Here is a 25,738-nt window from a genome sequence, read left to right on the forward strand (position 1 = left end):
TGCATGCGAATCTAAGCACCCCCTTTTTTGCGCGGAAGAGAGCGTTGCCGAGGCCGCCAAGTGCACTTGCTCTCTTTTTCGTTGAGCCTGTGCAGTCGGAGTCCCGAGGAGGCGCGGCCTGCGGGTTGTTATTGCGACTGAGAGAAGGATGAAAAGGAAAGTGCACGGGCCTGGCAACTGGCTCAAGCCGAGCCACCACCGCTGCCGAGTGCAGATAGAGGAGAGTTAAAAGATCAGAGGAAAGATAAAGAGAAAAGATAAGACGCGCGTGGTCCCAGCAACAGATGCGGACGCTGATGAAAAAACAGATAAGCGGGCGAGGCCGCGCTCGCCGAAGCAAGGACAGCGGCGTCCACGGCGCTTTTTGTAATGGAAGTAATGGATGCCATGTGCCCCGACGATAAAACTTCCCACGAAGAGGAAGTGGACAACGATATAGAGGTTTGCGCTCCCATTCCTAGTTACGCGGACGTGTTGCAGAGCGTCGACAACACCCGGCGCTTTGCTTGCGCGCGCGACGATGTTGGCGACCTACTGCCGGAAGTGGCAGCCCTTGAAGAAAGTTGATGCGCCGAGGTTGGGCAAAGGTGCAAAAAAAAAATTACCGATTTTTTTTAAACGGTAATAAAGATTTTTTTTTGCAAATCTGCTTCAAACAAATGCTGGGTTTGTCTTTTTTAATCTGATTGGCGTACTTGCCGCGGGCTTGAAGCCGGTCAACAGTTTTCGGCGCAAGGCCGAGCGCCACTGGCTGCATTCTTTGATTTTCGATTATACGACACCCGGATTATACGACGGTTTCGCCCGGTCCCCTGAACGTTGTATAATCGAGGTTCCACTGTAGTATACTTCATAATTATAGCGCTTGTAGAAAATTTAACATTTTTATATGATGATATACTTCAACAACAATATAAATAGCATAGCTCCAGATGGCAGGTCTATGGCTATAGCCCCATTCCAATCAAAACTAAAAAAGTAGAAAAAGTTTCTTAATGACCAGTCGTAAGAATTTAGCTACTTAGGCTTCAGTTATTTTCCTACATCATGAGAACTATCTGAGATATCCTGAAACTGATTATATTTTTGAAAACAGGAAAAAGAAACACATATACACACCTAGTTTCATTACGAAATCTTTAATAATAAAAATGTTCAATTCAAGACCCACATCTCCCCTTAACTCACTCTTTCCTTGTAGAATCGGCTGCCAGCACGCAGCAAAAATCCGCACGCGGTGAAATCAGTGCGCTCATGGCCATCGAGAGCTGCTGTGGTGCGGCCGCCATGCGTTCATGGGTTGAAAAACGAAGTGCAGCACCACATAACTGTGTCATGCCACGACGCAATCCACAGCTGGCTGAAAACCAGACTGGCAGCGATCCTCTGTTTTTGATCACTACGATAAGAGACACCTGAACGGGAGGAACAGGTGAAGCTGCGGCTGTTCTTTCGCAGTGACCGCCTTGATTGCTCTCAATTTTCCTCAGCTAAAATCTAAACTGCACATCTTAGGCCACAGACAACAAGAAAAAAGCAAACAACCGAAACGACAACCTCAAACCCAGCCCACACGACCGTGTGGCATACAGCATGGGCCGCACGCTGGGGCACCTAACAGCATGGTTTCGTTTTCGCGTCCTAGATTTGCGACAGCGCTTGGATACACCACGGAGCTTGCAGCCTGGCAAAGCCTGCACTCAGGGGCTATGTGTCGTTGTGAACGCTGCCTTTGGAGCGGGATTCCACAACCGGCTTTTATGTCGAGAGGGAGCGTGGAAGGGATCGTCCTACTTGCGTTGCAACTCACACGACTGCTCTTGTGGCCATTTCGCAGACAGCCTTGTAGCATTCTGCCTGCAGTGCCTTGCCCCTCTGACAATTGACAGCTGACATCATTAATCTAGTAAGGAGGTTTCGGGCCACCTTACAATTCTTCATGACTGCATTCAGTTCGCTTCTTTGTCATGTGAGAATTAAGAAAAACTGCGATATCAGACTTTTTCACTGAACGCAACTGTTATCCAAAGAACTGAAAACATAGCATTAGTCTACAAAATAAAAATTCGCTACTACTACTACTACTACATGACTCCCCCTCCCTCATTTAATGCCTCAGCCCTCACAGGTACTGTCGCGATGGAAAGAAACATGAACAATGTGGCGCCCATGCACGCCGCTGTTAAAATTTGTTTTGATTGCATTTTTACTTCAGTGGTAGTAAAAAGACACTAGAGTCATCAGTGATGCACTCCAGGATGACTCTAACATTTTTTTCTTGCCACCCAGGTAAAGGCGCAGTGAAAAGAAATTCAAAAAGCAGAATGCATAGGCGATACATTGATCGCACTTCTTTCCATCACGACAGTGCAGTACATTATGCTGACAGTTGGTGGAAACAATTTGTTTGCAATATTTCTGTTTCTTTTCAATGCTGTGCTCTGTGCATAGGCATTTCTCTTAAGGGGGGACACTGGTCTTAGACCTATTTTCCTTTTTTTTAGTCCAATCCTAGTGAAACTGTACCACCTTACTCAGTTTTTCATACTGATTTCAACAATGAAATTACCTGTCTCATAGATTAGTCAGTTCCCAAGATAATTAATTTTAATGAGTCATTCATTAGTACCTCAGTGCAAAAAAACTGCTCAATAAAAAAATCATTTTTAACCCATGGCTACATAGTATGGTGAGTAAAGAGTGTAATAATCAAAACCAGCTTTCTATTTTACCCTCATTAGTAATTTTACAGCACTTGGAATATCAATGTTCAGGGTGTGAATGTAATGCATCGATAAACTTTGTGAAATTATAAATTTTTGAAATGCGATTGAACAAATCTGCTTCGATTATTGCACACACTGTGCCTTCGGCTTCCCTTAGCAAGAAATATGACATCTCTATCTGTCCTAGATGGTGAGATATCGGCATACTAAGACTGCCAGGTGTCCAAAATTTTCATGCCATTAAATTGTCTGCTCCTGCATAAATTCAGCCCACACGCTGATCTGAATTTGATATTATGGCCAAAATGTTGATTTCTTGAAGGAAAAAACTGGCACAGTTGGAAAATAATAGCTGCAGATTCCACAAATGTCATTTTTTGAAAATTGATTTTTTGGTCTCAAAGACCAGTGTCCCCCCTTAAGTCTGAAGTACCACCTGTAGATATTCGAAATCATTCGAAAATATTCACTTCGATTTGTGACCAATTTTTATATTCGTATACACTCCGCAACCAAAAATGTGATATTCACACATCTCTAGACGAAAGTCGTGTCTGAGAACAAAAGCCTTTACTAAAGCAGTGCAACTTAGCTGAAAATGGTGGTCAGACCGCCGGCTATGCACTGCTGACTTATTTCCAGGGGTGTGTGAACATCCGAAATTTTGAATATGAATCTGGTATGCCCGTTATTCGGTTCACATTAGTATTGAAGAAACTGATATTTGAGAATTTTTGAATATTCGATATTTTCCGATTACTTGAACATTTTTGAATATTCAGCAGCGATTGAATACTTTGGCAACTTTCAGATATCCGACCATCACAAAACCAGAATATCTGGACAAGTTACCTAAAGAGTGGGTTTAAAGTGTGAGGGTAACAGAACAAAGGCGCCTTTGCTTTTTTCTCTGCTGTTCATTGCATGAATCAGTTACACCCGTATGCGGCGCAGTAAAGGTTTCATACTGTTATGCTGTTAAACACTTCTGTGCATGTCTTTTTTTTTTTTTTGTATGGTTCTAAGTCAGTCTAGGTTTTGTTGATTACAGTTGTGAAGACCACACACTATTTTAAAAAGTAAGGACAACAACATTTGCCCATTTGTGTTTTTATTAGTTTTTTTTGCATACTGAACAGATGTTCGATTCAATATTTGAAAGCATTTTTTTTTTCCATATTTGTATCCGATTCGCATTCGCAAATTTCAATATTCGGACACCCCTAGTTATTTCCCTTCTACATACTGCTACCAAAGAAGCCTTACCTTGTGGGTTTTGAAAACTTTCACTTAAAACATGCCCATCAGTGATGTAATGTGGGAACAAAAGTGAAAGGTAATTTTTTTTCTACAGTAAAACTTTAAACCATGAGGAAAAGTTCAGTCACCGACCACACGAAATTTTTGCAAGAAATGTATCCATATTGGGTGTGTAACTTTTTATGCTGATTTCAAAAATTCAATTTATATTACGCTAGCTGGTGCAGTTGTGGAGCAATTACAAATAACACTCTCAAAAAGTCATCCCGTGAGCATTAAGAAGTGAAACAAAGTGCACAATTTTGTTGTATGAGCATGTTCACAAAGCCCTGTTGTGTGCAATAAAGCTATTTTTTTCTTAAATCCGAGCACTTATGGAAGCAAAATTTCAACTCCAGCATGCACACTTACATGAAAATGTCCCTTACAAACATAACTTCCAAAAACCCTCGCACATGAAAAATTCGAGAACTTTACTGCACTCCTCAAAGCCTCGGGATTCATGAGGAATAAATGGAATTATTCTAGTGCCATTTTTTACGAAATGTCAAAGAGATGAGCGACAGCAATCGCAGAAAAAGTTAAAGCTCAAAAAATCAACTTTAAAGTTTATTTCCTCACTGGCCTCGTTTACCACCTGGTATGTTTTTGCGTCTCATCAGACAAATCCGGGACTGCAATGAGCGGAAGCTCTAATCTCTCCTCTTCATGGTAAGGCAGATGATGGTGGTACTACATCGTCAAAAACCGCAGAATCCGTGATGCACCAAGACCATCATAATGGTGGTTTGCTCATAATTTCCGATGACTGCATGCCAAAATAACTCAATTTTTGAAATTTGTACCGCATATTCCGCTATAATTTTATGTCAAGAGACCGATGAAGACCTGAGGATTACGAAAAAATAACGAAATTGAGAAAAGAGAAAAATTGACCAAATTGGCTCTTTTAGTTGCCATGCCACCCCCCCTTAAGGGGGGGACACTGGTCTTGAAAAGAAAATTTTATTAATTTAGTCATAGTTATGAAATTTTCAGGGCACATGTATTTTTGTGCGCTGATTATAGATATGTCATTTAATTTCATGGAAAACAATTTCTTGAGCACTTATGCACTTTTTATGCAAGTGTTTTGCAGAGAGTTTTGAAGAAAATTTGCTGCAGGAAACTCGCTGACATGTATGCCCTTGGGTTCTCTTGACACCAAGGAATACAATAACGGTAAAATTATCATACTGGTTCTCATAGAACTTGAGCAATAGGGTACTGAAGCTGCCACTTCAGAAACAAGAATACACACTTTCCTTCTCATTTCTGAAGCGACAACTTCAAAACTCTATAACTAAAGTTCTATGATAGGCAGGAAGACCATTTCACCCTTATTATATTCCTTGGTGTCAGGAGAACCCAATGGCATACATTTCAGCGAGTTTCCCGCAGCAAATTTTCTTCAAAACTCTCCGCAAAATACTAGCATAAAAAGTGCATAAGTGCTCAAGGTATTGTTTTACATGAAATTAAATGACATATTTAGAATCAGCGCACAAAAATACATATTCCCTGAAGATTTCATAACTGTGTCTTCTTTAATAAAAATTTTTTTTTCAAGGCCAGTGTCCCCCCTTAACAACAAGAGCTAATGCAGCAGGCTACTGAAGCCTTCGAGATCACTGCTCACGAGAAATCTTCCGCAAGTTTCGGAGGTCATACAGCTAGTTGCAGCCTCCACACCCGCCCTGAACACCAAGAAAGAGCTGCCTACCCTTTACCCCTCCCACCTCCAGTCTCGCGTGATGTTCACGCACCGTTGTTACCCCCTCCCCACCTTCTCCGAAGGGGCAGTGCAGTTACACGGGTGTGTGCCACAGGGGGGGGGAGCGTACCTGAAGGTCCCCCGCTCAACGTCCTGTCCGCTGAGGCGCACGTGGATGCCCTCCTTGAGCAGGGAGCCAAAGGCCATGGCCTCGCCCAGGGCCCAGTCGATGGTCTTCTGCTCAACCATCTCCAGGCGCGACTTGAGGATGCGCCGCAGGCCCGGGTGGATCTTGAAGTTGCCCGGCGGAGGGGAGCTGAAGGCCATGCCAATGTGCTGCAGGATGTCCTCGGACACACCCGTGGGGTCACACTTGATGGGGTCTCGCTCACCAAAGAAACCTGCATGGCTCACCGATTCACCGAAACGCACACAAGTTACGAAGAGTGACATGCCCGCCAGCCATCGTTTCCTACATAACTCAAAAACACCCAGCCAGTCGAAAACAAGCGCAAGAACCTAAGAGAATGGGCATGGAATTCAAAATAATGGAGACAGATGTAATGGAGGTTGGTGAGCATAAAGGACAAAACTGAAAGAAAGACAGCGGAAGCCAGCAAGCACCCAACATTTACTGCACAGGGCATGTTTTATGAGGCTCTACTGCCCTCTTAACTATTTCCTCGTTAACGTGTGGCTAAGTTTAGCTATCCACAGCGCTCCCTGGAGGCTGCAGCCTTGGACTGATGTGACGTGCTGCTTTATGCAGCCCGCTAGTCCACCTGCCTCTGCCCCATAGCCCTCTCTGCAGATGGTACTGAAGGACCTGGCCCCAGTGGCCATTTAACACACTGTATACACACGTGTTAGGGCCGCACCCCGTTTTCCCGAAGCAAATATGAAAAAAAAAAGATCTATGCAAGAGCCACACCCAAGCTTTCTACGACCAAAGGCAGGAATAGCCTTCGAAATGCATGTGCCGTGGCCTCCACAATCAGCTCTGGATGCAAGCAACGAGGAGCTTCCAGGTGCACCCACGGATGGCACCCGAGGCCACGGGTCATCATCATCATCGTCGTCTTTTTCTTACGTTGTGAGCTCCCACTATCCATATCAGCATCACTAGTTCCAGCTTTCAGTGGCTGTCAAAGCCATGGGATCTGTGGCAGCGTGTCAGTTCATTGTAGTTCAACTGACTTAGGAACAAAGGAATGGCTAACTATGGCTGCAGTCAATGGCCGCACATCCCACCATTGGGTGCTGTATCAGAATAGCAGATGGAAAACCGTGTGAAAGCAAAAAGGGACTGGATGCCACCGGTGTTTACCTTCCCAGCCCTTTTCATCCTACAGAGCGAATTAATGCACGAGTCATGAGCCCTTGCATTGCCAATACCCACCATCATGCACAAGCTGCAACTCTGAATTGTGGGAATTGTGTCTGGGTGCAGCGTTGGCGCTATTCAATCAGAAATCTCCCATCAGTAGCAAGATGCAGCAGGCTTAATGCAATTATACAGTTTGGCACAACTGGTGCAGTGTTCTCACCACTGAACATGGAAAGGACGGCTTATGCAACTCGAAGCACACTTGGTCCAGACCTTTAGCAAAAAAAAAAATGAATATGCAAGCCATGAACACAATCAACAGCAGCGTGATTAGTGAATACAGCCAATACACACATCACACGTTATTCAACATACGCTGGCCTAAAGGCTCACGCCACAGCTCATTAAAGGCATTCAAACCAAAGTCATGCTATTCCTGAAAGGGCTGGTTCTGACATCCCAGCACAGCCTTTCCTGAAGTCAAACCTCTATATAACGAACATGGATATTACAAATTATTGGTTATATCGAACACTTCATCAATATTTTTGACATGCATGCAATTTCTACTTTATACATTGAACACGGTTGGCCATGAAACGGATATATCGAACTCCCCAGCGCCAAACTGTGCCCAGTTGGATAGCAGGCGGCAGGCTTCACCGCACTGCACAAGTGACTGGTGGTGATGCGGCAAGCGTTCGTGCCAAGGTCTGCACTGTCATCTCGCTCTTGCCAACAGTGGCATGTAGGGTTGCAGCTTAGCAGTCAGCAAGCGTTCACGCCTCTGGCATTTGTAGAAAGTGCCATGGAAGCAGCATCGGTGGTTGCAAGCTTGCAGTAACAATCCTGCGCTCATGTCAGCTGCTGCACAGGTGGTGAAAATGGAGATAATTTTTGCTCCGATGGATGGACCGCTTTCCACGTGACACGGCTGTGACGTGGAGAAGCCACAGTAGCTGGCGCTTAGCCTGCTCTTGCGGTGCTGTGCGGAGGAGCCAATCTAACTGGCGCTTGGTTTTTTTGCAGTCTTTTGAATAGCCATGAGTGCCTTTGAAATGATGCCAAAACCTGGGAAAACGTCTCTCCATTCCTCCAGTAAGGATCGCCAGAATTTCTGTGCCTTAAAAATTGCGCCGCTGTTACGCACGTTTCTGATGGAATTTTATATTATGAATTTCAGCTATAGCGAACTATTTTACGATTTTTTACTTGTTCGTTATAACTACGTTTTACTGTATGTAGGCTCCCCGCAACGAACTCAGCCATTCAAAGCCTTCAAACCTGTTGAAAAGGTCTTTAAAAGAGGTACACCTAAACTGACAGGCCAGACTGAACCAGAGTGTGGCACCTGGGTATTGGTGCAAATAAGTCTTCTACAGATAATTGGCAAGGAACAAAAAAAAAACGTAGAAATGCACTAGAGTGGGGTCGTACCGCTCCATGGTGAGTCGAGCCAGTCCCGGTTGTAGGACTTGTCCTCCTTCTCGGCATTTTTATAGGCCTCCGACAGGATGCTGTCGTACCGCTCCTTCTCCTCCTGCACAGTTGGGGTCACAGTGAGGTCACACCAGAGACACCGCGCAAAAACTGCCATGACTTGCATTACGAGAGTTGACCTGGATCCTATTTAGACAGTTCTTGCCTGGAAATTGGGCCCCCATACAGGCACACATTCTGCTAAGCGCTGTGGTAGCACACTGAACGTTGTTCAGATTGCGCGCATTTCAGGAACCAGTTGAATTTCATGCAACAAAGCCACACACTTCCTCAACTCCATCTCATAAGTTCCTCACTGTGGATGGTAGAGACCACTTCAGCCAATCAGGAGAGCATGTTAAACGTGTTCCTCTGTGTGTCATCTGCTGATGGTGCACACAGAATAAATCAGCGTTGTCTACATACCAGAAGTGTATGCACACTTATATATGCTAAATGCAAGCATTTTGCGGGATGTTATGTCATTTGTCACATCTGCGCATTTAGTTCGGTGAATGCAAATTCAGACGCAGTGATAAGCTCAGCCTAATGGCGCCATCTGGACGTCAGAATGGGAACCATTTTTGTCACCAGACCAACACTCTTCTTTAAGCCTAGAAGCGGCAGAATTGTTATGCTAATAAAAAATAAACCAAATTTATCGCGTATATGTTTTGTTACAGGCGAGATAAGATGAAACGAAAGCCCAGTACCCTATTTATGGTCAGTGAATGTACTGAAAACAGTAGGAACAACAAAGAATCCAGTCCAAAGCAAAAGCCCTGCTTTGAAGGGCACCGCCTTTTTGGAAACAATATTTTAATGTACACAAGAGCCACGCATGCTAAACCCAGGAAATAGCACATGTAATGCGAGCGTATGGTAAGGTTTGATTTGAAACAGCATTGGCATGTGTGTAGTACGAAGCATGCTATTTTTTAGCGTACACTATCCCGTATGCCCATTTCATACTGGCACTACATTCTGCAGCGTCAGAACATTGCCGCTGCACTCGTTGCAGCTTTGGTAGTGCTGCAAGGAACGACTGGGATGGAGTATTATACATGTTGCTTTGAGCTGTGGCAGCAAACCGGTTTTAACGCACAAAAAGAAAACAGTGCACTGTGTGCAAAATCCCATTTCATAAAGCAGGACCATTAGCCCACAGCTAAACTGCCATTTAGATGAAACACAGACGGCATGCAGGGTCAGTCGCTTTGGGGTCCCCTGTGTGCCATGAGGTGCCCACTCTGACAAAGGAGAGAGATCCATCCCCTACCTCAATCTCCTTCTCAGTGACGACACCCTCATCGAGCAACTTGCGCGAGTAGATGTCCAGGAGGGTGGCTTGCTTGCGGATCTTGGTGTACATGAGTGGTTGGGTGAACATGGGCTCATCCACTTCATTGTGGCCATTGCGGCGGTAGCCCACCTGCACGCAGAGCCAGCACAAGGCCGGCAATGAGTCATGGCAGCAAAGTCGCTGAGACAGTGCACCGTGCAATCAGATTCCCGGATGCAGAGTTGTGTGCGCACGGCACCTAGTGATGGATGAAGAAATGCAATAAGAGCTACCAAGCTAAATACATCGCATCTGACGGACAGTGGCAGATTACGTGGCAGATTTCAACCGCTAAGGATCCATTTACGAAATATACTGTAGAAAACTACAGGAAAGCCACAGCAAAACACTTGGTAATTCAAATTCAAGCTCGTATGCAGTTAAACTTGGATGTAATGAAATCCTCGATGTAACAAAGTATTCCAGTTTTCATAACTCCACATCAATAGAACACCATGTATTTTCAGTTTCAATAAATGAAGTAGGTTTTGCTGCACTTTCAATGTAAAGAAATATCACTGCTGGCTGGAAACGAACGTGCGTGGTTGAGCGGAGTGAGTACGTAATACAGGTGCTGCCTGGCTTCCACATACAGAATGCATAGGCAGACTCAAATATGACGACGATCACAGTGGTAAGCGTGCTGCTGGCTGCGCCATCTGAAGTAGTACGGGCAAAGCTGGCCCGAGCATCTACATAGCCTTGGCGGCCTGCCAGGGAAGACCGCGGCACTCGCTATCTTGCCTAAAATCAGCTTTGAATGAGACGCGCTGTGACGCGTTGTCAAGGCTCGCCCAAACTGCCTGCTGACGTCATTGGAATGGAGGACGCGATGGTGAGGTGTCGCCCTAATCACTTGCCAGCTATTGCCAGCTGCCATTTCTAAAAACTATTTCTAAATTATAGGGCCCACGCAGAGCTTTAAAATCTGACTCGAATACCTGCAAAGACCACCTCTACAGATCTATTGCACTAGAAGATGCCCGTCAAAATCATTTCAGGGTTTCTTTAAATATATCCACTGATCCCGTAAACGATGATACCTGAGGTACACAGAAGCTTTTATTCATATAGGACCACAGGAATCCATTACTTATGTCTGCTGCCAAGGCAGCCTTGCGTCAGGCAGTGCTGCTTTGAAGGTCCTTAAACCAGGTCCCAGCTGCTCTATTAAGCCCCGTATTTGGGCAAAGAGGCAAAGCACATTCAGCGGGCACGCAGTTCTGCCAACGGCAGGGCATGGGCTGTGGACAGTTTCTTCGCCAGCACCGCTTGCACTCGATGTTTTGCCACTAACAGAAGCAATACGGTAACGTCACCATCATTGGACCACGCTGGGGATGTAGCTGTCTGTCTCTAAACAGGTAAAAACTGAGTCTCCACAGCAATTTCCTCGAGCAAAAATTCTGCGAAGTGCCCTTCACAGGCCTCGTTGCCGGCAATAGTCAACACTCGGAGCTTCGACTCGACGAGAGACGTGGTGGGGAGTAGTGTCACTTGGGAACCACTAGGCACAGGGAAGCGTGCAACCCATGACAACACCAGTAACGTGACAACACAACGACATGGGGCCGAATCAACAACGCAACAACGTCAGTCAGCCGCCGCGGTGGCTCAGTGGCTATAGTGCTCGGCTGCTCGCCCGAAAGACGCAGGTTCGATCCTGGCCGCGGCGGCTGGAATTTCTTTGGAGGAGAAATTCTGGAGGCCCGTGTACTGCGCGATGTCAGTGCACGTTAAAGAACCCCAGGTGGTCGAAATTTCGGGAGCCCTCCACTACGGCGTCTCTCATAGCCTCAGTCGCTTTGGGACGTTAAACCCCATAAACCAAACCAAACCAACAACGCTAGTCAGAAAGCAGCGTGGCAATGGCGGCTACGGCATATGGCAGAAAACGAAAGTTTGCAGTGGCCAACACAAAGTGCAGAGCTATTGTGATGCGGAGAAGCCGAGTCACGTGACAGCGATAAGCAAACATACATTTCACCCAAGCTAGTGACATGCTTCTCACAGCAACCTGCCGCCCGCTGGGCATCGATAGGCCTAACCTGCTTCACAACGAAGCCGCAGCGGACGGTGCTTTGGGACTAGCCACTGCCTATCATAAGTCCTTCAGCAGCGAAGCATGCCAGGCGAAAGCTGCCGCTCAGCTTTAGTTAATTAGATTGGCTTTACCACACGAGAGCCATGTAGCGTGGAAAATGAGAATAAGAGACCAAAGGCTACCCTCAAGCACAACTGCCCTCCCGCAGGAGTGCTGTTATGAGAAGTGCAACTTGCAGGGGTGCGGTGCAGTTCGATATATCGGACGAGGGGATAATCTATGGGTTCGATATATCCAACAATTCACAGCATCCAGTTTCGATATACCGTATAAACGCAAGTAAGGGCCGCACTTTTTTTTCCAGATTCGAGGGCCAATTTTCGGGGTGCGCCCATATATGTGATGTGGGAAAAAAAAAAAAAAATTTTAAAGTAAAAACACCAGTCAGGGAATGAGGGGCATTTATTCTGCGTTAAATCGTCACTTGCAGAGTCTACTAACTCCGAGCTAGTGCTGTGCTCTGCAGCACACTCCTCCCACAAGAAGTTGCGCAGCATGTCCGCTGTCAACGCGTAGCCGTTGTTCCGCACTTCTATCACATAGAGGAGCAGCTCTTCTTCCAGGTCAGGAAATTTGCACGGCTTGGCTCAGAAAGTGCGCTTTTTGCAGCTTGTGTTCCTCAGTGCACCATTTCAGCTGCAACATCACGAGACGCACTTCTCGGCCATGTTGAATTTCCTGCCCGCCGCACACTTGCCGTGTTCGAGAGCAAACTCCCAGCCATGTAGCTACTAAGGTGCTTGCTCATCGTGCTAAAACAGCAACGCTCGGCAGCAGCACACAAAAGCCACAACTACGATGAACTAACACGCTACCACAACTCCTGTGCCTTTGACAGCCACAACGGCCACAAAAAGCTGTAGCTGGCAATGCTGATGCCGATATGGATAGCGGGAGCTCACGGCGGAGGAAAAAGTTGACGACGATGATGATGAACCGCAGCCTCGGGCGCCATCTGCGGGCGACACCTGGAAGCTCCTGTGTGCATGTGTGACCTCTGGATCAAGCGCACCATTGCTCGCAGCCTGAGCTGATCGCGGAGGCCATGGTGCACGCATTTAGAAGGCTATTCTCGCGTGGGTCATGGAAAGTTCAGGTGCGGCCCTTACAGGGATTTTTTTTTTTGTTTTTTAAATATTTCCTTCGGGAAAACACAGGGCGGCCCTCACACGCGTTTATACGGTAACCGGGCTCAACTGTACGTGCTAAGAACACTGGTGAAGTTTCCTTGCAATGCACGGCATAGTTCATGGCTGCTGCACAAAAGACCCCTTCAGCCTTGCACATGATGACAGATGGTGTTCCCGAGATATTCGTGATAAGTTATTATGTGTTATGAGAGCAAAAAAAAGCATGAGGTTTAATGGAAGCTGAGTATAGAATTTCATGCAATGACGTAACCGGAACTAATGCTTAGGCAAGTTTAATTTTGGCCAGCTAAAACTAAGGCCAATCAGCCAGATGTTTGTTTGGTTTATGGTTTATGGTGTTTTAACGTCCCAAAGCGACTCAGACTATAAGGGATGATGTAGTGAAGGGCTCCGGAAATTTCGACCACCTGGGGTTCTTTAACGTGCACTGACATCGCACAGTACACGGGCCTCTAGAATTTCGCCTCCATCACAATGCGAACGCCACGGCCGGGATCGAACCCGCATCTTTCGGGTCAGCAGTCGAGTGCCATAACCACTGAGCGACCGCATCGGCCTCCAGAGGTTTGTAGCATCCCACAAGTCACACCCTAGTCAAGTACTTTTACCCCACTCCATACTAGTCTGTGAAGGATAGGTGCTTTTCATAGACTGCTTCATCAAGTTATTATTACAGCATTTTGAGGTACTACAGTAAGCTTTTGTGCTTAAACAAGTACGAACGCCTTTGTCCAATTCTGTTGCATCATAAGTGCGGAATAAGTGAACATAAATGTGTGCCCAGTGGTCATTACTTTAATTTGGCCTTTTTGATGCCCTTTGCATTATTCTGGCAACAATGCCCAGCCGGTTGCCACAAGCAGAGCTTACCATGCAAGAGGAAGGGCATCTGCTCTCTTACCAGGTCGATGACACAGTCCTTCCCATAGCGGCTGCGCCACTCAGCGGCTACGGTCGACACATGCACAACCGCTTCGGGGTCATCGGCATTGACGTGGAAAATGGGGGCGTTGACCACACGGGCGACATCCGTGCAGTAGGGAGATGAACGAGCCACCCTGGGGTCAGTGGTGAAGCCAATCTGCGCACCACCAGCAACAATTATTGCCACAAAACCTGAAGTGCCAAACTAACTGAGTGGCTATGAGGCGGGCTGTAGTGAAGGGCTTCAAATTAACAGCATTGGGACTCTGCAGAATGCTCTTACAACAGACTGCAATCTTGGACACTCTTTCAGCATATTTCTTGCAAAAATCTGGAAATGTGAAAATTTTCATCTCACTGGATAATAACTCACAACTGAAAGGGATATGTACAATATAATCTCACTGCAACAGACCTTGTTAGCGTCCAGGATTTTGTATGTGAAAATGTTCGGCAGAGTCCCAATACCGTTACAGTAACAATGCATTACCGCACTCAAATCTGTTATAGCCAGCATGATCCAAAAGCCACACTCAGCTACAGACAAGAACTGGTTTATTCAGTCTTCACCTCTCAGAAAGACACAGTGAAACGTGAAATAGCAGTTTGACACTATCTGAGTCTTCATTATTACAAAATGCTAATGAACTGAACTGAACTCACCCATGTGTTTAATTAAGAAATTTCTAGCTTTGATGTGTCCACATTACAACTAGGCACTTCTCAGGTTGTCAATTATACCTCTTTTGACTCACTTCTTCTACCAGACAAATAATTAAGCCTCATAAGGCCTTCTGAAGTGCTGATGCATGTAAAAGAAGCAAATGAAAATGCTTCCTGGAGCCCCACCAGCACTTGCCTGAAATGTGGAGTTGTCCCAAGTTTCAGATTGCTAATGGCGTTTTAGGTTCACTACCTCAAATATCTTAAAAGTTTGCAGTTGTCGTTAAACAACATCACCGAGAGTGATAGCCTGTAATCCAGATGACTTCCGAGTGAATGTGCCGCTATCGGTGCCACTGTGCTTCTAAGGGTACAACTTGCCCAAATGGCTTTCAGTTTCAACACAAATCTGTTTGTCTTGCTTCTGGTCCACCCACACCACCAATACATGACAATGTAATGAACATGACCACCACACAGCATTCATCTGTTTCGTCTTGTTTTAAGCGAACTATAACAGTATATAACTGAATCCCGCTACAATGAAATTCACGGGACCCGTGAAAAATTCCACTCCAGCAGATATTTCATTGACATAAAATCTGACTAGAATTGACAGACAGGGCTAGATAACTCATGAACCAAGTTTATTTCAAAAAATCTGTCAGCTTCCCTTTAGAGTCAGTTTCGAAATCAACGCCAAGGCGCGACTTTCATGGTAGTACTCCTGAAATCTCAAACAATGGAAGTATTTGTGCAATAAACACATCTGCCACCCTGGATACAAAAATGCTTTTCTTTTCCCGCTTGTACTATAAAGCACCCCAGCTACTGTCGTGCGAAAGCTCCTACTGAGACCGCGCTGCCTGGAGGCATTTTGGTGTCAACGAGGCCCGTAAGGGCTCACGTCACACGCAGACCGAAATTGATGCTATGGGCACGGAGCACCTAGCAACACCAAGCAAGCTGCATGTAACCTACAATGACGTGCCGTAACGTGACGTAACCTACAATAACATAACGCCAGCACGCTGGGCGACAGCAGACTGGTTACACGCTGCTTGCCAGGTGCCACTAGGCCTAGCATGCTCTGCACTGAAGCTGCAGTGAAAGCGAACACAGTAACTTCACACTAAAATGAACATGCGACCAATTTCCATCGCACCTTCATCAGCGAAGTGAGCGAAAAGGCGGGACAGTCGAAAGGCACCTTGCATCAACCGTGGATCACATGTGCGGAAATCGTCAAAACCGTCGCAGGCAGTTGTGTGCCAGATTGCATTGTTATGTGCACGTTATGCATCGTTATGTGATACCACTGAGAATGTCAGCAGCAGCAATGAAGGTGCACAGTGACTTGGGCAGCCATTTTTGGTAGACTTACACAACTCTGCAGGTGCATTTGGATGCATTAAAAAAAAAAAAAAGAAATTTGGTTCCTTACTCACACAAACTTCGTTGAAGCAGAACTGCTCTCTGAAAAGTGATCATTGTGGGGGGGAAATAATTGCACTGCTTGATATGGTTTGCCAATGGGGATCAGAAATACCTCATTGCAGCGGAAATTTTGTTGTACAGTGCAACCTCGTTGATTCGGTCCTCGTTAATTCAGATAATTCAGACTGCCGCCGGAGTACAGTCAAACAGCCATGCAAGTCTATAGTGTTGCAAGCTCATCTATATATTCAGACACCGTGGGGCTCACGTTGTGGGGACGCACCTACTCAGTCCCCTTCCATTTGCTTCCCCGCGATGCGCCTTCCTTAGTTACAATAACTATTAAGGAAGGGCACCTGCGTCACAGCGCCACGAGTGCCACGAACAGCAACATGCACGTGCGCAGGGAACAGCTCTGGCAGCGCTCCGCTCTTCGCCAGCGGAGCGAAGCCTTGTGGTTGGAACATTTTCCCGCCAGCTTATCCCATTCAGCCTCGGAGTTTCTCCCCTGCCCTAGCATGTGCAAACGTTCGCTCATAGCCTTGCTAGTGAGTCGGACGTCCTCGATTCCTCAGCGTATTTTGTTGCTAGCTGGCGTTATTGTTGTTGTATCAATAATTGCCTTGTTTGTGTCAGCCAGAGTGCTGTTCCTTTATTTCCCTCAGAACTAGGCCGCTGTGGTCGAAGTGCATTGGGTAGGGCATGCGATCACGGGGTGGGGTGCAGTGGCTTTGAAAGCGTTCAGTTGTGAATAAGCGGGGAGGATGTATTTGCAACCCAACAATGTCGGTTAATTCGGACGGCCCCTGAAGGGGCGCCATGTCAAGATATGACGTGCTCTGAATTGCATATTACATTGTCTCCCGCATCACTCACATTTGCATGCAAAGGCAGGCATGTTGACAGTCTGCAGGTTCCCATCGATAGGCCCAGAGAGAGTCTGACCGCATTGTTTCGTTTTCAAAACTTCGCCCCTAGCCCGCGGTGACGGCAGCTACCTGTACATATGGAGTTGCACATATGGAGTTGCTCAAGCAGCAAGACGCAAGGCGTCTTGCCGCTCCGGCGCAAATGCGCATTTTCCTCACTTCAGTCCGCGTCACATTTCCATTCTTCCAGCACGTCGAAACTCTGCCCTTGTCACATGACGTTTGCCGTTTGAGCGGTGAGGCCTCCACACATCTGACGCCACATGCGAAGCTCCAGCACTACCACTTTGGACACTGAAAGTAGTCGCGTAGACCCTTACCACTGAGGAGCAGTTCTGCTTCCCCCACTCCCGATAACATGCACGAATTAAAACATTTTACAGAACTGTAAGAAATCGCTGCCATCGTGCAGTTTTTGTCTCAAAAGAAATAAATTTCACTTTCACGTGAACATTTTCTGGCAGTTTTGAGGGGCCATTGAATAATTCAACATTCACATAATTTGGACATTTTTTCCACTCCCTTGAAATCCGAATTAACAAAGTTTCACTGCAGTGGCATTCGTTGTAGAGGGGTTGGACTGTACATGCACCTGGCTTGCTTAAGGGGGCTTCCATGGTGCACTTTTCACACAACATGCGCAGGTTACCACAAGCCTGGCAAAGTTCTGTCACTGGTTGGCATCACACTATTCGTTTGTTTCTGTCCGAGCAGCGTGTGCACCGAGATCACCGGGTGGATTGGCATTCCAAGGCATGTGCACCTTACGAGTGTCATTTTAGAGGAGGGTTTAACCCTTTGAAGGTTTTTGCCGTATATGTACGGCGGCGGTTTTCTGTCCCGCAAGGTCTTTGCCGTACGGGTACGGTTTCGATCTTCCGTTTGAAATCTTGCGCCAAAAGAACAAGGCGTGCTCACTGGGGGGTGCTGCCACCTCTTAGGACTTACAAGAAGTGTTTGAATTTTGTGCTGCCTTCTTACGGAGATAAGCAGAACTTATGTCTAGCTTTAGTGCGGCGGCACAGACTGCGGCAACACCCCTTTTGTAGTTTTGGTTTCGCCGCGGGATCGCAACGGAGTCGCGCGAAATTTGAGTTTTCTTTTTGTCAGCACTATCTTGCAGGGGCTGCCGAAGTTGATTTCTATCTTTATTGGCGCTGCTCTTAGCTTGCTTATCACCGTTGCTCGCGAGGTATTCTCGCTCTCTGCGGCAAAGCGCCTACGCGGTTTTGATTCCGCCGCGGGATCGCAACGGAGTCGCGCGAAACGTGTTTTCTCTTTTTGGGCACTCTCTTGCAGTAAGAAAAGAACAGTAGCGCAACCAAGACGAACACAAGAGAGGACCACACAGGACTAGTCCTATGTGGTCCTCCCTTGTGTTCGTCTTGATTGCGCTACTGTTCTTTTCTTACAACATGCACCATCTAGCCCAACAAAAAGTTCTTCTAAACTCTCTTACAGAGGCGGCGGAAGTTGATTTCTATCTTTATTGGCGCGGCTCTTAGCTTGCTTATCACCGTTGCTATTCTATTCTATTGAACATTTTCCAGTTGTGAGTGATGCTGTCACCAAAGTACTGCTCGTAATTTTTTTTTACTATTTATTCTCGATTATATACATTTTGTAGATTCAAGATCCGCAATAAAGTAATTTGACCACCTGGGAAAGTTTTCTTCAAAATAATTCGACCCTCAAAGGGTTTAAAGGCGCGCCAGTGCCCCTGGGGTTAGTTTACAGGACCAAGCAAGCAGGGACTTGCCTGGTTGTTGACGACAATGTGAATTGTGCCGTGGGTGGAGTAGTCAGGCAGGTCACTCAGGTGGAAGGTCTCGTAGACCACACCCTGGCCAGCAAAGGCTGCATCTCCATGCAGAAGAATACTCATCACCTGAAAGGAGAAGAGAGCACTGGTCACCTGGGGCCACAAGAGTGCACTGAAGACAAGAAGAAGAACCTCGGGACAAGACCTCTCAGTTATACGCAAGAAATCGCCAAATCTAACACAAACAGGACAAACGGTGCATAAAACCCCACACCATTCTACAGCGGACGCGCGCTAAACGAAACACGTATAATTAAATGAAACAATTTCAAAACAAGCAAGTGCTTTCCTATAAAATCAGTCCCGAGTCAAGGTCAACAATCGAAACTCCATTTTGCGCGTCACACGCATAAACAAAACCGAAACTGAGCAGACGCACTCTTTTTTCATGTCAATATTCAGAATCCAATCAAATGATACCTTACACACTGTTTTTTGTTATGTGAATGTCATTTTGATCTGTGTTTTGTAGCTTCTTACGAGCGTGCAATATGCTAAGAACTGCTAAAAAGCATCCCCAAAATGCCTTGTTCTTAAAAGCCAAGATGAAAGTTCTTGATGACGTGAAGAGTGCCAAGGAGTCAAAGACTGCTATCGCAAGAAAGCATGGCATCCCGAAGTGCATGCTACCAAGGATTCTGAAGGATCGTGACAAGATTGAGAAGGCATACAAGAGCAGCGCTTTCATCCCCGATAGGAAAAAGAATGTCTGGCCGATCAAGAGGACCTCGAGAAGGCACTTTTCCTGTGGTTCAAGTGTGCCCGAAGCTCTAACCTGCCAATGACCAGGCCTATTTTGGAGCACAAGGCAAGAGACATTGCACTCCAGATGGAAATTGATGACTTCAAACTCAGTGATGGCTGGTTAAGTCACTTCAAGAGGTGCCACAGCCTTGTTTGCCACACCACAGCAGGTGAAAGTGCCGTGGTGGATAAAGATGTTTCCACTGAATGGCGGCAGCAGAAGCTCCTAGCCGTGCTCGCGAATTACAAGCCCAGCAATGCCTTAAACACTGAAGAAATGGCTTTTTTTACCAGCTTCTTCCCAACAAGACTAAGCTTCAAAGGTGAGAGACGCACAGGAGGTAAGCACAACAAGGACCTCATCACTGTTCTTGTGGGAGCCAACACGGAGGGGCCTGAAAAGTTGAGGCTTCTCATTATCAGGAAAGCAGAGAGACCAAGAGCTTTTAAGGGTGTCAAAGGACTGCCGGTGTTGTACGAAGCGATTACCAAGGCCTGGATGACACAGGCCATTTTTGAAACCTGGTTGAGGAAGACGGACGCCGAGTTCACAAAGAATGGTAAAAAGTTTGCGTATATTGTTGGCAGTTGCCCAGCACATGATGAAGTGCGAGACATGAATTGAATTCAGCTGGAGTTCCTCCGCATGAATATGAGAGCCGTACGGCAGCCGTACTCCAGCCTGCCATTTGCAATGTGGAGGTGTTCTTCCATCGCCATGTCTCGATAAGGATGATGCTGTCTATGGACAGGGACACAGAGTACACCGTAGACCTCCTCTCTGCCATTCTCATTTTGATTTTGGCTCACTCGTGGGATGAGGTTACGGCAACAACAAATCAACGATGGTTCCATCATGTGGGTTTTTCCAAGGAAGTGACCGCAGACCAAGAAGCACATGACGAAGTTGCTCAAGCACAACCTGTTTTTAGTGTACTGGCTGTCACGTGTGGCACTGTGACAATGGATGATGACAAGAGTATTGATGATGACGTTGTCACCTGCCGCGAGAACACTTCAGCTGACATCTTGAAGGAAGTTGACAAAGCTACCGGTAATGACAGTGAAGAGGAGAACCACCATGACAACAATCAGAGCTCTCCAGTGTCAACTAATGAGGCTAGCCAGGCAGCTGAAGTACTCCCGCAGTACTCCCACTAAGAGGGCTACTTGGAGCACACATGCAGCCTACCAAAGATGAATACGTACTAGGTGAAGCAGCGGCACGCCAAACAGAAGCAAACGACGTTGCATAGTTTGTTTGGGGGGGGGTCACAACCCTTGTACAAAACTACCAATAAATGAAACAAATTTCCATGTCCATGTTGTATTTCGTTTAAAGGGAGTTCACTGTACACATATTCTGGAAGCCACAGAAGTAAAAAAAAAGCCTTAAAAAAACAAAATAAACTCTGCCGCTCAATAGAATGCAGCAGCCTCAACTTCCCAAAACCGCCAAAGACACCAGTTACCACTACAAGGAGGGTTCTCTATCTTTTATCCATGGGAAGCCCATGTCTCAGCTCCCATCCCTTCCAGGCCAACATGCATGCAGAGTCATGGCACCTCAAGAAATGCCCATATAATGGCCACCCGTACACTAACACAGTCAACAATGAGCCATTACAAAGTGATTAGACCCACAGAAAGGTGGGTAAAAGAAAAGGGGGGGGTTGAGGCACACGTGGACTCGGGCGCTCTGGGAACCCCAAGAAGTTTGAGAGCCCCTGCACCACAGCGTCAGAAGGCAGTGTTCTGGAAATGAATCTGCAATAAAACCGCACTGCAGGAATTCAACCCCCGCAATGCCACTCGAAGCCCACCTTCTTGCCCTGCGTGTCGCCTCGGTAGAACTGCTCAGCACGAGTCTTGCCCTGCACCACCGGATCCACACCTGCAGCGCAAAAAAGGAAATGGGCAGTTTCAATCTTCCACACGCACACGTTCTAACAGTAACGTTTCTCTTTCTACACTGCAGGCACAAGGTGTATGTACATAAAAAAGGCATACCAGTAAATGTGACAAAGAGCCCCCCCCCCCCTTCGTCCGCAAGAAAGATACACATGGATGTTTCTGCCCAAGTTTTCAACTCCCACGAGCTCACGGCATATGGTGAATTTTGAGCCCAACCACATCTGATTACATTACCTTCGTGTGGTGCCCAAGATAAAATGAACCACCAAGTAAATGTTGAATTGTGAAAAGGATAGAGCTTTGGTCTTTGACCCATTACAGTATAATCTCATACAGTAGATCCTGATAGAGTCCAAGATTTTGGTGTGTTGCAGAAGAAGTTACTGCAACAGCAGACTTTTATTACAACCATAGGTGAGTCTCTTATAACCAGAGTGACCTTCAAGCTGCACAGAGCTGCGTACAAGACCTTGTTTATTCAGTCTTAACACCTCTAAACGAAGATAGCTGTATGACTATTAGGTGGGCCTGTGCAAGTATTCAATAATTTCAATTGTTCAGTCGAGCAGTAAAATATTCGATATCTGATTCAATCTGAATGCTTGGTATTCGAAATCTCGAAGTATTCATCTCAAACGAATACCGTTTCTGCAACCCTTGCTTCGTGTGGTTTCAGTTCAGCGCATCTTCACCGGGATGGCACCGTGGCATGCGCACAGCCAAAGTCCAGATTCTATGCAACATGCTAGTGCTCCACTGTGTATGCACATGCGCGGGGCGCCCATGTTTGTACACGCCCATACTGCACGCAGTGCACTTGCACCGGAACCAGCATGGCAGTGTGCATCAGTCAAGAGGCTTAGCATACTGCTTTCTGCTTATGCGCACCGCCAGGATGCACATGCGAATTGTACCTGACGTGGCAGGTGTGCAAACAGTCAGCCGGCACCTGGCGCCACCTTGTGGAACCTTTGAGGTCTGCACATGCACAGTGGCTCCCAGCAGATCGCACTATGCGATACCTCTCCATTGGAACACGCACGGCTCCTTGACCTCCACGGAACAGATCTGATCCAACTGCAGCTGCAGCAGCCACTCTTCTACGCATGAAATTCACTACTGAAGTGCGACAGTGTGAGCACAAGAGGGAGCTAGCAGAAGGCACAGGGAGATGGGTGGCACACGGCACGTAGATGTCGATGGAGCAACAGCTGTGCAACGACCCAACTGCAAATGAGACCAGCAGTTGGCGGTCCCACAGATAGGTCTCACGCCACTTCCCCAATTACCGACGGGCATTTTTGCCGAAAGTCTATACAGCTTCAACGAGTGTGCAGGTCGCCTTCCCCAATTTCCGACATCTGCCAAAAGTCAACGCAGCTTCAATGAGTGTGAAGAAGCTTCAATGAACTCTCTTTTTCTCATGTAATGGCCTTGTGCATCACAAAAATATGCAAGTCTCAAAATGCCTGCACTGCCATTCAGCATTTTTGTGTGCCAGAAGTATTCAAAATATTTGATTCGAAATTATTTGAAGATAATTATTTGCTTCAAAAAACCCCAATTCACACATGCCTATTATTAGGTTTTGATATTACCTTTCAGCATCCATTTTTTAGGTGATCTCAGACAAGCCAGGGATTGAAAATGATGGAATCGGAAGAGGGGGAGGGGAAGCTACTCGAGTCCAGAGTCAACCTATTTGTGCTATAGGTATTTTGTGGGGCACCGAAGGTTGTTTCGGCCTATTTGCGGGTAGCAGCAGGTTCCTTGTGTGCATAATTCTGTACATAGTGCCACTAATTTAACAGCTTTGGCATTCTGCAGGTGAGCCCAACATCGGACGATATAATCCTGGCCGCAGCGACCGCATTTCATTATAGTGGGTGAGGTGGATGCTCCGGGCCATCGCACTGGGTTGCTTTGACCCTACTGATGAAATCGATTCTGCCGCCATTACTTCGAACTGCACACTGTCGCTGCCTACGCAATGCGCTAACGCTGGCAGTCATTTTCCTCAACGAGCGATAGGTGGTCTCAGCGAAAACTTTTGTAGTTCGGGTGCATTGCACTGAAATTCAAAACCGCAGCCACAGCAGCCACAGGACCATTGGTGGTGGATGGTAGTTTGGTTGCTTCATTTTGGCATAATCAGTCACCACCTCAGAACATGGAAGTGTTGAAAGGTGTGCTCTTGAATTGTCTTTGATCTACATTAGCCCCGAATAGTTGCCCTTGCCATTACATCATAGCTCACAATAGGTTGCTTTCTGACATCCTAAGCCATGTATGAGCTGTGATGGCAACATTTTGAGGGAAGTAAAGCACTCAGAGAAAACTTGGCCAAGTCAATGAACGAAAGACGAGTGGGCATGAGTTTTCGAAGAACTATGCACCAAGGAGCACGCTGCAGACATGCCTTACATCTTCCTCGGCAAGCTAGGGCTGCAGGAAGAGGAAGGGGGCCTCTCCACCCCGTGCAGCCCTAGCTTGCCAACACTCAACATGAGTCGATACGCACGTATTAACACAACAACGTTAAGGTTCCTGTAGTGCAGAAAACATTGGCAGTGGCTGATCTGTGGAAGTATCTGTGGGGGTGAGAGAACTACATGTGAGCCCCCCAACTGCTGCTCTTAAATACGACTGCGTTGTTGCTCAGCCGTTGCTTTTAAGCGGCGACTCCATGACACCTGCTAGGTGTACACACCGCGTGCCCCACGCCACCCTGCATCAGGCATCAGAAAGGGGCACCAATCTCCCTGTGCCTCGTCCAAGCTTCCCTTCATGCTTGCACTTGTTTAGCAAATTTCAAGTGGAGAAGAGCAGCTGTGGCACGAGCGGTGAGCTCAGAATCGTTCCGCAGATGTCAAGGAAGTCTCGTTTCTTATGATAAGAGAGATTTAGCACAGCACAGGAGGGTATACTAGTCGTAGGCCAGTTGATTCGTTGTGTTCTGTTGTTTTAATAGCACAGCACGATCTGCTTTCGCGGCGAGCCACTGTGCATATCGCCCTGAGGATGCCACAAGTGGGTAGTGTGGCTGTAAATGCAGGTAGGTACAGATCTGGGCATCGTGCTTGCTTGCGTGCATCAGTTGCCGTGAGCATGCGCAGAACGCCAGAGGCATATGTGCGGGAGTGCAGGCATGCAGTGCAGAGTTGGGGATTGGGTTGCGCGCACCGCGGTGCCATCCCGGTGGAGGCAGGCTGAGCCGAAACCACACACAGCAAGAGTTTCAGAAACGTTATTCACTCGGGATGAATACCACAAGATTTTTAACAATAAAAGTTCGGACTGAATCGAATATCGAATACTTCACTATTTGACTGAGTATTCGAAATTCTCAAATATTTGCACATGCCTAGTTGACTTAAATTCGAAGTCAACTTTGCTTTCGTCATTAAGGGGAACGAGTTTGGCGTGGGGGGGGGCCATGTAGCCAGTAAACGAGGGATGTTTACTCTTATTCCCTCGACTTCCCCCAGAAATCGGGCCAAAGATTCGGCTACACTAAATGCCTTGACTGTCCCTTTCTCCCTTGCTGCCTAATCCAGTGACTGCGAGGGGTGGTGGCTCCCCAGGTACTTCTCTTGTTGAGCTCAAAAGTGTGGTACAGTCTTCTTTGTAAACTTGATGGGCACCCCTACCTTCAGGGCTACCTATACTCTGCTGTGGAACGACACTTACGCTTCCGTCCTCCAGCCTTGACTGCAGAGCCACAGAAAGCTGTCCACAATTATAGTGGTAGGGCCCTTTGATCATTGTCACATCTGCTACTGTGCATGGGCAACAATGCACCATGCAAACTAGGCTTGAGAAAGAGTACTGGGATGATCACTTGATGGTTTAGTTTATGGGGGTTTAACATCCAAAAGCAACTTAGGCTATGAGAGATGACATAGTGAAGGGCTCCCGAATAATTTTGACCACCTGGGGTTCTTAAATGTGCACCGACATCGCACAAAACACCGAGGCCTCTAGAATGTCTCCTCCATCGAAATTCGACTGCCGCAGCCAGGACTGAACCCGCGTCTTTCGGGTCAGCAGCCAAGCGCCATAGCCACTGAGGTACCACGGCAGCCGGATGATCACTTATGTACTCAAGGTGCCTTAGGTGTAGTGCACCACCTTAACATCTCAGTAAATCACTCCCTTAAGAC

General features: G+C 46.8%; 1 protein-coding gene across 1 annotated transcript in view; it reads right to left on the reverse strand.

Annotated features, from left to right (window-relative positions):
• Positions 1–25,738, reverse strand: part of Ogdh (oxoglutarate dehydrogenase Nc73EF) — a 91,490-nt gene that overhangs the window by 29,469 nt on the left and 36,283 nt on the right. Inside the window, exons 9-14 of the mRNA XM_089584167.1 lie at positions 21,485–21,555; positions 18,855–18,983; positions 14,044–14,223; positions 9,825–9,977; positions 8,504–8,606; positions 5,870–6,140 (exon numbers count right to left, since the gene is read on the reverse strand). Of these exons, the coding sequence (XP_089440293.1) occupies positions 5,870–6,140; positions 8,504–8,606; positions 9,825–9,977; positions 14,044–14,223; positions 18,855–18,983; positions 21,485–21,555 (907 nt within the window). The remainder of the gene's footprint in view (positions 1–5,869; positions 6,141–8,503; positions 8,607–9,824; positions 9,978–14,043; positions 14,224–18,854; positions 18,984–21,484; positions 21,556–25,738) is intronic.

The sequence above is a fragment of the Amblyomma mixtum genome, chromosome 3 (assembly GCF_055824585.1).
Source record: "Amblyomma mixtum isolate Tamu chromosome 3, ASM5582458v1, whole genome shotgun sequence".
In the NCBI taxonomy this organism is placed as follows: domain Eukaryota; kingdom Metazoa; phylum Arthropoda; class Arachnida; order Ixodida; family Ixodidae; genus Amblyomma; species Amblyomma mixtum.